Source organism: Furipterus horrens, unplaced genomic scaffold (assembly GCF_987537825.1).
Source record: "Furipterus horrens unplaced genomic scaffold, mFurHor1.1.pri manual_scaffold_2, whole genome shotgun sequence".
Taxonomy (NCBI): Eukaryota; Metazoa; Chordata; class Mammalia; order Chiroptera; family Furipteridae; genus Furipterus; species Furipterus horrens.
This window is the reverse complement of record NW_028327172.1, coordinates 127972269-127990556: the sequence shown is the minus strand read 5'-3', so window position 1 is coordinate 127990556 and position 18288 is coordinate 127972269. Positions and strand designations below refer to the sequence as shown.

General features: G+C 37.5%; 1 protein-coding gene across 1 annotated transcript in view; it reads right to left on the bottom strand.

Annotated features, from left to right (window-relative positions):
* Positions 1-667: 667 nt before the first annotated feature.
* The window catches only part of LOC150019464 (uncharacterized protein FAM241A-like), a 34774-nt gene continuing 17153 nt past the window's right edge, over positions 668-18288 (bottom strand). The window contains exon 2 of the mRNA XM_090266424.1: positions 668-1087. Within this exon, the coding sequence (XP_090122550.1) occupies positions 842-1087 (246 nt within the window). The 3' untranslated portion in view covers positions 668-841. The remainder of the gene's footprint in view (positions 1088-18288) is intronic.

Sequence of the window (18288 nt, the reverse complement as noted above, 5' to 3'; positions counted from 1 at the left end):
TATAAAATATAAATTTTTGAAAAAAAATGCATGAAAAATGTCTCTTTAGGAAAAAAATATGGAACTTGTTAGATACAAGAAAATATAACATTACCCTAGGGTACATAACAATTATAAATCTGGCTTATGAGACTTTAAAAATTCACAGAAAGTAATTAGCACCAAAATTATATAAAACTTCAAATGATATGCTGAAGTGATGCCAGGCCCAAGTGTTTCATTATTAAAAAAAAAGTTATATTTAACTTGGGACATTTCCCAAGCAATAATAAATGTATTATTTTTAATCTTTAGAAGATGCGCTAGTTTTACTGATTTTTATCAAAATAGTAAGGTAGTGTATAGTAACTATCATTACATTGGTTTGGGATGAGCAGGGACAATAGAAATCCAACTTTTTTCTCTAATGATACGAGGTTATTTGTTAGGGGTTCGTGGGGAGAAATTCCCCAAGTAAAACTTATTTTTAGCTCATAGTTTTGTCATTTAAAATATCTTACGTTATAAGACCTATATTGCCCAGTTTGAACTCTATATCCTGTTATTTTCCCTGCTTACTTGGTGGTGTTATTTAAGTTTGGCACGGGAATAGGAGTATTTAAAAGTGGGCACAGATTATACTAAAACAAGAGTTTTGAGTAAGCTACAAGATATATATTGAATCCTATTATAATCAAGAGTTGAGTTTTATTTTAAACAACATCCATTTATAATTGTATTACAAAACAGCACACAATTTGAAACAAGGCAAACTTTTTGGCTTTTATGTAGTGAAATATATAATTTCACTAATTATATGTATGGCTACCAAATGTCAACCAACAGCTCTTTCAGCCATATTTTAATGTTGTACATAAATAATGACAAGGCAAAGAACAGCAACTAGTCCAAGGGCTTGTAGGCCAAGGAACCACAGCATAACCCAAAAGAAAATGACCACCACTGGTTCCACAATTCGTTCTCCAAAATACATCCTAGTAAAGCCCATGTTGATGAGGCTTTTGTTCAGTTCACCAAAAAGTGTTCCCATCTTTTTGTAGTCATCTCCAACAGGATTGGCAGTATGGTTCTGTGATTCTTCAGAATCCTTTAAAGACAAACAAACAAACAAAAAAACATAAACATAAAATGAGAAATAGGTGAAGGTGTTTAAGAATAAAGAATATATCATTATTCTTATTTATCTTCCAAAGTATTACACATACTTCTGATAATCATTCAATAAATACTTGGGAATGTTCCTTTTGATTGACATATAACACTGGGGAACAAAATTTTTGTTGAGTTTAGATCTGACACTTGTTTTTGACTAACTTTTGGCACCCAAATCCAGAAATGACCCCAGTTTTTCTTTATCATGTCAACTTTTTAAGGTACAGGATACCCTCCCTTTGTCCCCAAAATCATACAAAATGTACATACAAAGGAAAATAAAGAAAAAGATTACCTGTAAATACTGTTTATTTAGAGTTATTTTGTTCACATAAAGTCTATATATTGTTACCTTAAGTCAAATTGTCTACAAGCAGTAAAGTTCTGCTACCAAACATACATATTAAGGTATTTTATCTTTTCAAACGATAGGCTAGGAAATGCCAAAATGAGATACTTGAAACAGTCTCCTTCAGTTGGCAAAGCTTTAACAAATTGCTTCATGAGACCCAGTTTTATGTGCAGAGGTGGGAATATAATGTTCTTTCTGTCAACAAGTGGCTCATGTAGAATGTTTGGATCATCAGGTTGGAGGTCAGATCTTGGAGGCCAATTCAACTCCACCCAATGGTTCTCATGAGCTCTGCTGTCCCACATACACAGAAAACAGGGACACTTGGTGTCTCCGCATTGCTGACCAAGAAGGAAGCAGACCATTTTAAGGTCAACACAGATGATCCAGTTGTGCTTGTCATATTGCAGCAGATCAATGACTCTCTTTATGTCTTCATATTCTTCATGAAAACAAACTGAATGGCCAATTGGGATTGCACCAAACAAATTGCCATTGTGGAGGAGGACACACTTCAAGCTCCACTTTGATCTACTAATGAACAGTCACTATTCATTTACATTATAGATTGGAATTCCTCCATTAAACCATGTATGTTATGGTAATACACAAAGCCACTGTCACTTCGAAAGTACTGCAGAAATGCACTTTCTTTTGATCAAAAGTAGGATGTCTTTGCTCCTTTTTCAAGCAAGTTTTTCTCATGCAGTTTTGATGCTAGGAGTTCTGAAGTCTTTTTGGTTAGTCCCAAATCTCATGCCAAATCATTCAACTCATGCTGATCAAACCCCTTACGAACTGAGTCATCTTCAACTTCAAAATCTTCATCGTTGCTGTCACTTAGTTCTTCACCATACTCGTTTTTCAAAAGAGGAAAAGTTCAATGAAAACTGGCACTGGGATTTCAGCTGAATGAGGCACTGGGTGTATAGCTGATGGTGACTAGGATACTCTATTTTACATTTACTTGTCTTGTTATATCCTGATGCTTTCACTATACAAAAGTAACAGTCACTTGAATGATCTCTGGGCTCTTGCCAAACCAGAGGTAAACCAAATGGCAATTTATCATGTGTTCTCTTTGTCCACATTCATAAACTCTCGACACACTGCTTGCACACCTTGTGAGGAGCCCAAGACTTCTCTTGATCACCAAGTTTTACTTTAAAATATGCAAAATAGGCTTGCCTGAAAAATGCGCTGATGTTTGTCCTTTGACTGGGAATGGTGAAACTGCCACAGATATAACAAAACGAATCAGGGTTGTTCAGGCACTTATGACGAGAAATAGCAGAAGCAGACATGATCTGAAGTAAAGGAAATAAGTACGTATGTAAATAAAAAAATAAATTCTGCTAACTCCTTGTATCAGACAAGAACTTGGACTACACTTTGAAATACGATTTACTATATAGAGCAGCACACAACCTCTCACTACACTGTCTGATGTGTAACTGAATAGCCTAACAAGTACGAATCTGTCATTGGTCTCCAAGGTCATCCCCCACCCCTCCCCACTAGAGGGAGGTTTGCTCTCAGCCAATAGGAGAGCACTAGTGCTTCCCTTGATCCAGGCTTGACTTAGCCTAGAGTGGTACGATTAAGATAAGCTGTAGAGAAAAACTTGATGTGATAGAAGAAAACTAACTGCAGCTTTGAAATCAGCAATGCCTATTTAAGTCTATGACAGTTGAAAAATTGAACTCAACAGGAATTATGTTAAAAATTGTTCCCCTGTGCAATAGAATAACTGTGTCTGTGCCTACCTTTCAAGAACATAGAAACCACTGACAGATTTTCTGTGGAAATCAGCATTGACTGGACCCTCAACTACCAGAATACTGATTTACAAGATGAAGGAAAAAGCTGATTCATTTCCATTCATTTTCTAGTTTCTGGGAATTGCACAAAGACAGCTAGCTGTTTACATGAAGAATCAAGTTTATATGTATTGCTCTTATCAGTGGTCATAATTTCAGAACAATTTCTTCCCACCAATCTCCTGTTTTGAGGCAGGGCCCTGGATTTGTATGTAAGCTACATTTTTGTGCATTTCTTTGACACTATGACTTTAAGGAACCTAGCCTCAGCTGGCTGGAGCATGTCTTGCTGCTATTGTTGAGCAATCCTCAGTCATTACTGCAGTGATCTTCAGCCTTAGCCCCACATAAGGAGACATCAGTGTAGGCTCTTGCATACTTTCCTGTCTAAATTCTACAAATATTTTGAATGCCTCTTATTACTCTCATCAGGGGAAATATGTAGTTTACAAATAGAAATAATTCTGTACAATAAGCCAAAAAGCCCACCTAGATGTCAGTTCTCCAGAAAATGTCCATGTGTAAATAATTGTACATGACAAGAGAAAAATTCTGAGATGCCCCCAAATTATGCAGCTGCTCATTTCAGTGCTTGCAGACTTAGCACTCACTTTCATATTATGAATCATTAATGAATAATGATTCTCGAATTGTTTAAATTACCCAGAGCTAGCAGTAAATTCAACATTGTAGTAGGGTCCAGACTTTTCTTTCAACATCACAAACTTTTACAAATTTCTCTCTGTCTGATATAGGCTCTTCTTGACTTTTTGTTAGTCTTCTTGTCTTCAACAAAGCAGATGCTTTAACATATTCCATCACTTTGTTTTTAAGATCACAGCTATGGTGAAATGAGACGTGCCTGACTGACAAGCAAAAACCATCACTGATTTTCCACCCTCATAGTCCTTAATCACTTTTAATTTCATTTCCAGGTCAATCACTGGATATGGCCTCTTACTGGCAACATTAACAAGTGGGTTTTGTATGCTTAGGGACAAAACGATATGAGGTTATATCAAGCACAAGAGAAAATGATGCAAGCAAGAGACATGGTAAACACAACATCTTGTTTGTTACAAGATGCCAGTGTAATACAGAATACTAGTTTTTTATAAGTACAAAGAATACACTCTAAATAATAAAAAGTATAGTATAGTAAATACACAAACCAGTAACATAATCATTCATCATTATCAAGTATTGTGTACTATACATAATTGTGCTATACTTCTATACAACTGGCAATGGAGTGTGTTTACACCAATATCACTGCAAACATGTGAGCAATGCATTGCACTATGACATTATGATGGTAATGACAAGTAGGCAATAAGAATTTTTCAAATCCATTATAATCTTATGGGACCACTGTTGTATATGCAAACCATCATCGACTAAGATGTTGATATGCAGTGCATGATTGTACAATGTGTTCTAATGATCATACAAAGGTTGCTTTCATAAATAACAATTTTTGGTTGAATGTAATTGTGGAGAGACAAACATTTGAAGGAAGAACAATGATAGAAACAAATTTCAGTCAGTTTCAGAGGGCTTTTAGACGGAAAAGTCTTCTCCCCCCAAATACTGAAACTCAGTCCACTCTACCATCTCACTCAGCCTTTCAACTGAGACATTTCTTGAAAAAGATCTTGTTAGTTAAAAAGAAAAAGATATAGATAGATATGTCTATCTATATATCTATATCTATATATCTTTTTAATTTATTTCTACAGAGAGGGAAATGGAGGGAGAAAGACAGGAAGAGAACCATCAATCAGTTGTCTCTCACATGCCACCAACCAGAGACCTGATCTGCAACCCAGGCATGTGTCCTGACTGGGAACTAAACCGGTGACCTTTCAGTTTGCGGGATGACACTCAACCCTCTGAGCAACACCAGTCAGGGCCTGTTACTTCCACTTAAAAGGGCAGGAGTCTTGGACTTCCAGCCAAGATGGAGGTGTAGACAGACACTCTTGAGTCTCCCTCCACAACTAAGAAGGAATACAACTACCTCAAAACTAGAAACAACAAGAAGTTCCAGAAAATCAAGCTGCATGGAAGTCCAACAAACAAAGATATAAAAAGGAAATACTCATCCAGACAGGTAGGAGGGGCGGAGCTGGGGGGGAGAGGACGAGGTGTGGTGGTGGCAGCAGCGGCAGGCTGGTGGAAAGCACAGTTACACATTTTAAAAAATCAGGAGAAACATCTGGGGACCATTCCCAGCCCCTCACCAGACCATGCAGCTCACAGTCCCAGCACCAGGGAAAATCAAGCCTCATAGCTTCTGACTGTGCAAACCAGTGGGGATTGTGGTGGAGGAAGAAACTGCCGGTCTCTCAGCAGAGTCCATTTGTTTAAAGGGCTCTCATGGTCCTAGAACGTTCGCAGACCCCTACACTCTGGGAACGACAGCCAGGGCAACAGCTAGAGAGGCACCAGTCCCATACAGAAGTACGAGAGGTGCCTGGAAAAGGGACGAGTGCTGGGCAAGCGGCATTGTTCCCTCTCAGACTCCTCCCCCACATACAGTGCCACAATGTGGTGAAACAGGTCAACCTGTATTGACGAATTACTAAGACTCCGCCCCTTACAACGTAACAGGAGCGACAGCTCTACCTAAGACACAGAGGCAAACACAGGAGCCTATCAAGATGAGACAGAGAAGTATGGCCCAAAAGAGGGAATGGATGAAGGTTCCAGTGGGAGAACTAAGAGACGAGGAGATAGCCAACCTAACAGAGGAGGAGATAGCCAACCTAACAGATGAAGAATTCCAAACACTGGTGATAAAGATACTCACAGGCTTGAGAGATATGCTGGAGTATGGCAAACGCATAAGAGAAGAAGTGAAGGCCATGCTAAGTAAAATGAAGGAAAATCCACATAAAACCAACAGTGAAGGGAAGAAAACCGGGGTTCAAATCAATGATTTGAAACATAAGGAAGAAAAAATACAGTCAACCAGTACAGAATGAGGAAACAAGAATTGAAAAAAATGAGGAGGCTTGGGAACCTCTGGGACAACTTAAATGTGACAACATCTGAATCATGGGGGTGCCAGAAGGAGAAGAGTAAGAGTAAGAAATTGACAACTTATATGAAAAAATCATGGAGGAAAACTTCCCAAATTTTGCGAAGGAAATAGACACACAAGTCCAGGAAGCATGGAGTCCCTGGAGAGCTGGACCCAGAGGGGACCACACCAAGACACATTATGATTAACATGCCAAAGGTGAATGATAGAGAGAGTCCTAAAAGCAGCAAGAGAGAAGCGGAAAGTTGCCTAGAAAGGGATCCTTATAAGACTATCAGCTGATTTCTCAAAAGACACTTTGCAGGCAAGAAAGGACTGGCAAGAAGTATTCAATATGATGAAAAGTAAAGACCTACAAGGAAGATTACTCTTCTATTTAGAATGGAAGGGCAGATGAAGCACTTCCCAGACAAGGTAAAGCTAAAAGAGTTCATCATCACCAAGCCATTATATAAAATGTCAAAGGGACTTATTTAAGAAAAAGAAGATCAAAACTATGAACAGTAAAATGACAACAAACTCACAACTATCAACAATTGAATCTAAAAAATAAAAACAAGTCCAACTAAGCAAACCAGAATAGTAACAGAATCATAGGTATGGGGTTTATTTGGAGGGTTATCAGCTGGGAGGGGCTAAGGGGAGAATTGGGGAAACGGTGCAGGGATTAAGAAGCATAATTGGTTGGTACAAAATAGATGGGGAAGTTAAGAATAGTATAGGAAAAGGTGAAGCCAAAGAACTTATATGAACGACCCATGGACATGAACTAAGAGGAGGTGGGATTTTTGGAGGAAACAAGGGTACTGGGAAAAGGGGAGCAAAGGGGAAAAAAATTGGAAATACTGTAACAACATAATCAATAAAATATACTTAGAAAAAATAAAAGGGCAGGAGTCTTACGTCTGCAAAACACCAACAAGACAACAGTACCATTCTGTGATAAACAAATACATGAAAATAGATATTTAAAAAGTAATTATAACCTGGCTGGTGTGGCTCAGTGGATTGAGCGTTGGCCTGCAAACCAAGTGTCGCTGGTTCGATTCCCAGTCAGGGCACATAACTAGGTTGCACATCAGGTCCCCATTTGGGGGCGCGCGTGAGAGGCAACCACACAGTAATGTTTCTCTCCCTCTCTTTCTCCTTTCCCCTCTAAAAATAAATAAATAAATAAACAAACAAATAAATTATTAAAAAAATGTAGTTATAAATTTTTAAAACCTCTATTAGTTATATATTTAGCTCTCTGAGCTTTTATTTTCTCCTTGCAGTTTAGAGCCCACAGTGTACCATTTCGACTATGAATTCATAGCCACATTCTAACCTACTCCTGAGTTTCAATAGTCTTTAATTTTCCTGTCTCTTCTCCTAGGATAAGACTTTTGCTCAGAGCTGTCATATTGTGTTCTTGGTACTCCTTCCATATTCTCAAATCCTTTCAGTCACCTCTTGATAACTGTCCATCCAATTCCTCATATTTATTGTTCTAAATCTTTCCCACTCTTCTATTTGCTCCCTCCTAGAGGTGCTGCTATTTCATTTTAAGGTTAACCAATTTCATAATCCCAAATGCTCCCATCCATACATCTAATTGCAAAAATGGATTTTATACTGTAATATAACTTTTTGTTCCTAAAGCAAAAGAAGCAAAATAGAAATCCTGATTAGAACTGGAACACTTGTCTGTTAGGCAAGTCATATTTCCTCTTCAGATAAAGAAAAGCAAAGTTATTACAAACTCAGAGGCACAAGTCAGAATCTGAAACACTAACTAGATGAGGACTGATTCTTGAAAGCAGTGGGTCTATCACTGATGCTGCAGTTATGTTTGTTTGACCATACATAATCTATTGAAAGAATCGCCAACATTTATGACTTTGTGAATACCTTTCAGGTCTAATTTTAGAATAGGAGTTTTAAGTATATTTCTAGTCCAGTGATTTTCAACTGGTGTGCTGCAAGAATTTTTAAAACATCCAATACCACACCAGTTGGAGATTGCTGTTCCAGGCCAAGGAGTACTTGTATAGCTTTATGAAAGTTTGAAAATTCTACTTGTTTATATTTATTATATATATTTTCCACATTATATTGAAGAGTTAAAGATTAACATGACTGGTATGTTTAATAGAGCTCTGCCAATACGTGAGCCATCCTTGTTAGGATTATGTTGCCTTTAAAATTAATTTTTCTGTTATTAATTTCTTACTAAGATCTATAATGGGATTTTGCCTCAAAAGTTAACAATAATTACGAATCTGATAATTTTTCAAACAGCTATAAAAAGGCGACCCATATAACTGCTTGGGAGTTGTTTATTGTGGTCGATACAACAACAGCTTCTGGTGTTATACACTGCAGTTTTTGTCAAATCCAGTAATTGGCTAATTTTTTTCTTTGTATTTCTGAAATAACCACTGTGGTATAATTCTTATTAAATAAAATGCCTATTAAGTTATCAATCATTTGGACAAAGTGGGAAAAAAGTTTAATTGGTTTTCATTATTTATGGCACTTAAGAATCTCTGAGAATCTAGTCTTGTAGATAAAAAAAGAGTATGTGGATTTATGTTTTTTTTTATGGAAAAATTATTTTGTGAAACAGTATATCTACATAAAGTCACCTTATAATGAAATATATTAATTGTCTTAATTTTAGGTGAGTAGTAATACAGTGAAAATAACTACAAGTTATCTGCCTATTGTAATAGTTACATTCTAAAGTTTTGATTCTCTCCTCTCAGCACATTTTCCACCTGCATTTTACCCAAGACGTGTTGTGCACCACTTGTGGCAAGCCTGCACAGTCCTGACTGGTTTGCCAGACTGACAGCTACTTATTTCCAGGAAACCACACTCTAGTTCTTAGTATGTGTCACACCCTGTCAGAGTGCCTCTAATCTTTGATTTCTGAAAACTCCAAAATTCAGTTCTTGACTCATAGAACAGTCTGGCTTGCAAAACAAACCCCTTAGTTAATTAAGTTCAATTCAATAAATAATAATTGAATGCCTACCATGAGCAAGATAAATGCTGTGGGGTACACAAAATACATAATCCACACTCCCTCACATCAAACTTCTTAATATACAGGAAAAGATATGTACTCAAATCTCTGAATTAAAATATTGCTACACACTCTCATTAGTTAAAATAATGTGTACTTTTATAAAAGATTCATAGTTTTACCTTTTTGAGTATTACTTCTCAGCTCAGGGAACTTTTCAGATTTCTAGACTTGTATGCTCAACTATCTATTCAGTATTTCCACAGAGATGTCTTACAGGAACCTCAAATCCAACATGTCCTGTATCCAATCTATAATCATCTGCCCTAAATTCGGTTTTCCTCCAGGATCCTCTACCTCAGTGAATGGAACAACACAGAAGTGCAAGCAAGAAGCCTGCTGGTCACTCTAGATGTCTTCACCTCCTTTGTCCTTTTTTGGTCAACTTAAAGGATAACTGTCACTGGAGGACATGCTTACTGATTTTAGAGAGGGGGAGGGAGAGAGACAGCTAGAGAGAGAGGGAGAGAAATAAAATTCGAGAAACATCAATCGGCTGCCTCTTGTACATGTCTGGACTGGGGATCAACCGGGGACCGCCTGGGGACCGAATCCACAACCTAGGCATGTGCCCTGATCCATGACATTTTGGTTTACAGGACAACACTCCAACCAGCTGAGCCACACTGGCCAGGGCCCCTTTCTAGTCAACTTTTGCTAGCTCATTTCCCTCAGGGACTTATCTTTAGGTCACCTTCCTCTTCTTACTCTAGTCTGTCCTGGTGGAGATATTATTAATGTTTCTATGGTTTAGATGCTGAAGACTTTAATTTTTTAAATCACACTCTAGCTAAGAAAAAATTATTAGTGAAATATTTTTAATCTCTTCAGAAAAACATCCCTATAGTTTTGATTCCCCCTCATTTTAAAATTGAATCTTCCAGAATTAAAAAAAAATTGTTTATTTTTAGAGAGGGGAAAGGAGGGAGAAGGAGAGGGAGAGAAACATCCATGCAAGAGAGGAACACCGATTGGTTGTCTCTCCTATGTGCCTCATCCAGGACTGAACTTGCAACCCTGGCATGTGCCCTGACTGGAAATGGAACTGGTGACCCTTTGCTTTGCAGGATGACACCCAACCAACTGAGCTATGCTTGTCAGAGCCCCCCTGAATTTTTACTTGCTTATTCCATTTATTCAATTAACTTATTAAGCAGACATACTCCAAGCATTTGCTTCTCACAAAAACACCATACAGCAGATGTTATTAAACTTCAGTGACTTCCCCAGAATCATGCATCCAGCCAGGATTTGAACTCAGGGGTCTTCTGACTATAAATTCAGAGCTCTTTCCAAAAAACTGCCCTTCAAACCTCTAAACTCCTCAGTACAAAGGAACTGAACCAGGTATTAAAAAGAAAGCAGTATGTTTAAACGAATGTCTTCTAAAGTGTGATTGTATAATACTCCTTAAGAAATTTGCCAACTGAAGTAAGTCCACAATTAGTTTACTTTTTGCTCTTATCGTTCCACAAAGGATTTCCTTAAAGGAGGAAAAAATATTAAATAAAATAGTAATAAAAAATAGAGTTGAAAGAGGGTATGGGTGAGAAAGAATTGAGAATCAGGATTGGGGAAAGATATGTTATCTTTTCTTTTTTCCTTTTAATAACTTATTTATTTATTTGTTTATTTTATTTTTAGAGAGAGGGGAAAGGAGAAAGAGAGGGAGAGAAACATCACTGTGTGGTTGCCTTTCACTCGTGCCCTCAACTGGGGACCTGACGTGCAACCTAGTCATGTGCCCTGACTGGGAATCGAACCAGCGACACTTGGCTCCCAGGCTGACGCTCAATCCACTGAGCCACAGCAGCCAGTGCTAAGATATGTTATCTTAATTACTAAGACTTAGCCTCATATTTGGCTCTCCCTTCATAGGGAGCCAAAGCAAAAGGAGGGGCAAAGGCAGATAAATACTTTTTACTTCTTTTAGATCTGTGCTCAAGTACCACCTCAGTAAGCTCCTCCATGGCTGCCTTATTTAAAATAGAAATGCTATCCCACGCCCATATCCCCTCCACCTTCCCTGTTTTTATTTATTTTCCAAAGCACTTATAAACCACTGATTATATTGCTCATTTATTCAGTGTTTCTCTCTCTCTACTACAATGCAAGATGAATAAGGGGAGAAATTGAGCCTGTTTCCGTTTTTTGTTTGTTTGTAACATGAGTGCTTAGAGCAGTGCCTGGAAAACAGTAGGAGCTCAATAAATTATTTTTAAAAATTAAATTTATTGAGGTGTCATTGGTTAATAACATTATATGTTTCAAGTGTACAATTCTATAATAATCATCTGTATATTGCATTCTGTGCTTGCCACCCAAAGTCTAGTCTTCCTCCATCACCAATAGATTTGACCCCCTTTACCCTCCTCATGATCCCCCTACCCCTCAATAAAATTTTTGAATGCATTAATGAGAAGCCATCAAGAAAGTATATGTTAGCCAGCAAAATAAGGAACAAGTAATAAATACAGAAAATGTCTATAATACAATGATTATAATTAGTTGCTAAAGCTATTGATATTCAAATAATACAAATGGAGAAAGAAAATACTTTCAGTATAAGGCCAAGTGGTTAGCACAACTGAGTTCAAAAGTTAGTAGCCAAGAATAGAGTACTCAAAGACTGATTTCCAAATAGTTAATCATTTAAACTCCAAGGGAAAAATATTGTCACCATAAAATGGCAGAATGTTTATAGCCTTTTGATTATATTACTGTTAAACTGTGTGCATACATACTGAAAAATAAAGTAACATATTTGGTATTTTCTTTAATATTTTTCTTCACATATTTATTATCAATTGTTTTATACCATGTGTCTTTTGATACCAAGGATGATTATGCTAACTGGTTAATTCTCTATAAAGAAATAACTTCATTCTTGCCTTCCTTTAAATTTAAAAGCTTAAACTATGTGCTTCTACACTCCTGTGAAACTCTTCAGGAGACAAAGTTGTCTCTGAAACCAATAACTATTCAACATATGGATATGATATGCTAGGATGATATGAACAAGAAATTGGAATTTGTGTGATAAATAAAAAGTAGACATAGCTATCGAATCCTTGAAGCAGTGATGTTATTCTCACCAAAATTTGTTTTTTAGTAGTTATCCTAGTAGCAGGCTAATTTTAGTTATATAACTCATTAGAAAGAACTTCAAATATAAATCAATCCTTGATTTCATGTGTATAAATCATGCATTTTCACATGCACATTGAATGTATGCATATGATATTACCATGGAAGAAGAACAGAATTAATATTTTCTAGCAGCATCAGACATGACGAGTATAAAGGCAGAAATCAAGTACCTTCACTATTCACAAATAAATCTACCCTGGGTAGCCATTTCTAGAAACTACTTTATTACTATAAGAAAATTAAGAATAAGCAAAAAATATATATATGGGATGTTTCCATTAAAAACTATGCATTGTTTAGCATATTCTATAGAATATTGAGCTATTTGGCAGGTTTGTAGATAACTGATAGCAATGCAAAATAATTCTTATTTATATACATGCAAACAAATTCTGTTCCAGTGAAGGCTCAATTGTCTTCCCTCCCTCAGTCTATGGAAAGAGCCAGTAGGTTTCATGTTCATGTGTAAGTTCAATGTATCTTTTTTTCTTATACATTTTTGTTTCTTTGATTTTTCCTTTGAATCAGTTCTAACATTTGCCTGATTTTCTCATTAATTATGGGTTAAATAAAAATCCTTAACAGGTGTCCATTTCACATGTAACAAGAGCTATAATTTTACCTTTTTTTGAAAAATTATCCTTTGTAATTGCTATTATTAAAATGGCTAATCAGAATTTTAACTCTGGGTTTTTCCTTTTTATTGAATTTATTAGGGTGACACTGGTTAAAAAATCACACAGGTTTCAGATGCACAATTCTACAGCACATCATCTGTATATTGTATTCTGCATTCACTATCCCAAGTCAAGTCTCCATCCATCACCATTTATTCTGCCTACACCCTCCTTCACCTCCCTCCCTCCGCTCCCCATCCCCCACAATTACCACACTATTGTCCATGTCCATGAGTTTTTTCTTTTTGGCTCAATCCTTCCACACCTCCCAACCCAGTCCCCACCCCAAGAGCTATCATCCTGCTCTCTATGAGTATGTCACCATTTTGCTTGTTAGTTCCTTTTGTTCATTAGATTCTACATATGAGCAAGATCATCTGGTACTTGTTTTTCTCTGTTTGGCTTATTTCACTTAGCATAATGCTCTCCAAGACCATCCGTGCTGTCACAAAGGGTAAAATTTCATTCTTTTAATGAGTAGTATTCTATTGTGTAAACGTACCACAGATTTTTTTACTCACTCATCTACTGATGGACACTTGGACTGTTTCCAAATCTTGGCTACTGTAAATAATGCTGAAGTGCAATACAGGTGCATACGAGGGGGAACCCAAAGAAACTGGAATTACTTTCTGGAGCACAGACCTCTTGTAGTATGGGCTTCCCCTGCCAGGTGAGTGTTTTGGAAACCCATCTGTATCAGTTTGTCAGCTGGCATTGTTGGGAGAGGCTGTGTTCTGCTTCAGTGAATATTTTTTGAAGACTCCTTCAAGACGTTTGCCCATTTCATGATGGATTATTTATAAGCACTCCTACCCACACTGCGCTGAGTGTTCAGCAGTTTTTGACCATAAACAGCATGCTCTCTATGTCCCTCCCTCCCTACTCACCTGATCTTGCACCTGAGCAACTTTTTTTTTGTTTCCCTGGATTGAAAAAGTTCTAAGAGGGAAACATTTTGCCAATGTGGAAGAGGTGAAACAAAAAATGGCAGAAGCATTAAAAGGCATCAAAATTGATGAGTTCAAAAACTGTTTTAAGTAGTAGAAAAGTCTTGATAGGTGTATTGCATCAAATGGAGAGTACTCTGAAGGTGACTGAAGTTTAAGCATGAAAGAATAAGTACACAATTATTTGTAAATTCCAAATTAGTATTTCAGGATTCTTTGGATATATTCCTAGAAGTAGAATTACTGGGTCATAAAGAAATTCCACTTTTAATTTTTTGAGGTAAACCCATAATGATTTCCACAGTGGCTGTACCAATCTGCATTCCCACCAACAGTGCACAAGGCTACCCTTTCTTCTACATCCTGGCCAACACTAGTTTGTTGACTTATTAATGATATTTATTCTGACAGATGTGAGGTGATAGCTCATTGTGGTATGCTGTGAAGAATATGATTAATTCAAGCTGTAAGTTAAAAATTTCTACATTTTGTACTTTTCCTAAAATCTACTAAAAGAAAAATGAAGCCTCTAGTGACATTTTTGAGTATTTTTTATATGCAGAGCAGTATAGCAGTCATACCTTATCTGAGAGGAATTATGTTCCAAGACCCCCAGAAAATCCCTATGGATAGTACCAAACCCTATGTACACGATAGTTTTTCCTATACATACGGTCGGCAGCCGTCCGTCTCGAGAGACGATGATGTAGCTTCTTAAGAGTCTATCTGCACCGCCGAGAATGGCTGTGCAGTCCGACTCGGGAGTGACACAGTATCTGTCTCCTCCCGTGTTGAATCGACATCTTGCGATGACGCTGGAGTGTCCTCTCCAGTGAAGCTGAAGCTACAGAGCCTGGGCAGGGTGATATGGAGGGTCTGCTGTTGCCCATGCAGCAGACCCCCCCTCTCTTCGCAGCTGAAGGGTCCAAGGGAAAGACGGAGTCAATACAGCTTGGCTTCAGGTGCGCCGCAGGAGTTGCCGGTGTTGACTACAACGTCAAACCGCCTTAGGGACTCTGGCTCCGGATTTTCTGTCGGGGTTTACTCCCTTAGCCTTTCCCCTGAAGAGGTATGCCGCAAGGCAGCGGAGGTTTTTTGGAATCAGAGTTTTCCTTCTCTGATGTACCCTGACTGGAAGATCGAACCAGCGACACTTAGCTCGCAGGCCGACGCTCAATCCACTGAGCCAAACCAGCCAGGGACATCCTATACATACACACTTGTGATAATTTATAAGTTAGGCATAGTAAGTGATTAACAACAGTAACTAATAATATAATAAAATAACAATATACTGTAATAAAACTTATGTGAATGTAGTCTGTCTCTCAAAGTATGTATGTTATAGTATGACACTTTTTCTTGTGATGGAGATGATACAATGCTGATGTGATGAGATGAACTGAGGTGACTGATGTGGGCACTGTGACAAAGTGTTAGGCTACTATATAAGGGAAACTTGAACACAAACATAGCAATACCTTTGACAGCTGATCCGATATCCCAGATAGCTACTATGTGACTAATGGATGGGCATTATGTAGAGTGTGGAGAAGCTGGGCTAAGGGATGATTCATGTCCCGAGCAGGAAGGAGGGGGAACTTCTGGAGATTTCATCATACTACTCACAGCAGCGTGCAATTTAGAACTTATGAATTTTTGCCCCGGCTGATGTGGTTCAGTGGATTGAGCACTGGCCTGTGAACCAAAGGCTCTCTGGTTTGATTCTGAGCCAGGGAACATGCCTGGGTTTCAGGCCAGGTCCCCAGTTGGGGGTACACAAGAGGCAACCACACACTGATGTTTCTCTCACCCCTCTCCTCTCTCTAAAAATAATAAAATCTTACAAAAACTTATTGTTTATTTCTGGAATTTTTGTTTAATATTTTCTGACTGCCACTGACTAAAAATAACTGAAACCACAGATAAGCAGGAACTACTGTATGCTACCACAGGTTGGAATAGCTTGTCTATTAAAAGTAGCCAAAACCAAACATCTTTCCTGAGAAAAAAATTTTCCTTCTCAATTCTCAACTTCCAGAAATGACAATAGCTTCTTTTTGTGTAATCACCTCTGAAAATCATGGAATAAGGAACTAGAATTATAATCAGCCTAATGAAATTTGCCAGTCACACACACACAAAAACAAACTTATATTCCCTGCCTCTGTAGATAATCTGCATATACCTAAGTAAAGTTTTGATCAAAAGGGTAAAAAATAAAAATCAAAAATTTCAGGTTAATTGGAAGAGGGAATAAAATATCTAAAATATAGATGTCAGAAAAAATTATATCAAAGTAGTATAGTGAAAATCACAAATAAAAAGTTTTAAAAAGGTTTATTTATTTTTAGAGAGAAAGGAAGGGAGGAAGAAAGAGAGGGAGAGAAATATCAGTGTGTGATTGCCTCTTGCAAGTCCCCAGCCGGAGACCTGGCTGGCAACCCAGGCATGTACCCTGACTGGGAATCGAACCAGCGACCCTTTGGTTCCCAGGCTGGCACTCAATCCACTGAGCCACACCAGCCAGGGCTAAAATTTTTTAAAAAATTCCCAAAAGTTTCAAAACATTTTCAACATGATTTGTCTTTGCTCAGAATTTTGATAAGCTATAGGTTGCCATAAGAAAACAGCAACAACAAATAAAGCCAATCATGTCCTCTCCCTCTGCCAAGACAGGCATAGCTGCTTGTAGGGTTAAATGGAAAAAAAACACTAGATGTGGGAAAAGAATTAGATCAGAGGATAGAAAATATCTTTTGCATCAAGTTAATTAGAAATTCGGCTAAAATTACACGTTGTCTTATCAATTCCCTTAACACACACTCATGTCCATGTACATACACATGCACATACACCACACTTAACTCAAAAACTGACTATTTGGGACTCTTAAGGTTTTTGAAGATATGTAGCTGCTACTGCAAGATAAGATGGTGACTACAGAGAAGACAGAAACTGAAGATAGTGTGGCAAAGGCTTAAAGAAGACATGAATAAAGGTACAGAGTTTCTACTTAAGACTCATAGGGCAAAGCCGAAGGTAGTGTCATGGTACATTTTGTTTTCCCTTTAACATTCCCTTCTCACTTCTCTTGAATAAAAAATTGAGAATAACTAGTACAGAGGGTGGGCATTCTGTTTCCTAGCAAGAATCAGTGACCTAAAACAGAAAGAAAATCAAATGAAAATCTAATGGCACAAAAAGCAATGTACTGTAAGTTGGCAGGTTAATTTTTTTTAGATAAATATGAAATACCTTATCTGATTTTTTTGATTAGAAAATCTTAATAATTTATTCAGTAAGTAAATATTCTTTAAATCTGAAAATTACATATATTAAAATTGTGGACAAAAAAGGTTATATGGAAAGTAACCTCACATGGTAATCTGATCATAAATTTCTAACTGCGAAGGTCATGGTGGGTAGTCAAACCCTAGGCATATAACTTCTTTAGTGAAAGGCTTATTTTTGCCAAAGGTTTACAGACTTTTGGAATGTCCACTTTTAGACCCCTCCTTATCTGACCACCCTTCCAGCTCCTCCTAAATAAACCATGACCTCAGTAAAGAGAGAACCTGTAATCCAGTCCCCAGCCCCAACACCCTTAGGAGTTTAACTATTCTGTAATCTGATCCCTGCTTTTCTTTCTCCCATCTTCATGTTTTATATTCCCTCCTCAAATGCATTAAAGAAACTCCAAACTTTTTCTCAGGAGCATTTTTCTCAGTCTGTCCAGGTCTTGCTCCTTCTAGATGTATTCTCTGGCTCAAATAAGTCACTATAAAAATTCTCTCCAGGTTTGGATAGTTTTATGTCAACAAAATTCAGTACTATCATGTGGTTGGTTGAGAGGAATAAGACAGGAACTAGGGAAAAAGATGAGAGGAAAGATGAAGGCAAAATAGGGAGCTAATACTCATTGAGGGCTACTATATGTTGGCATTTTGTATACAAAATGTCACTGAATCTTCATAAGAACTTTAAGAAGTGGGTAGCAGGGGGTCCAAGATGGCGGAGGAGTAAGTGCAAGCTACACTAACATCCTCCCAGGACCAATCTGGACTCAGA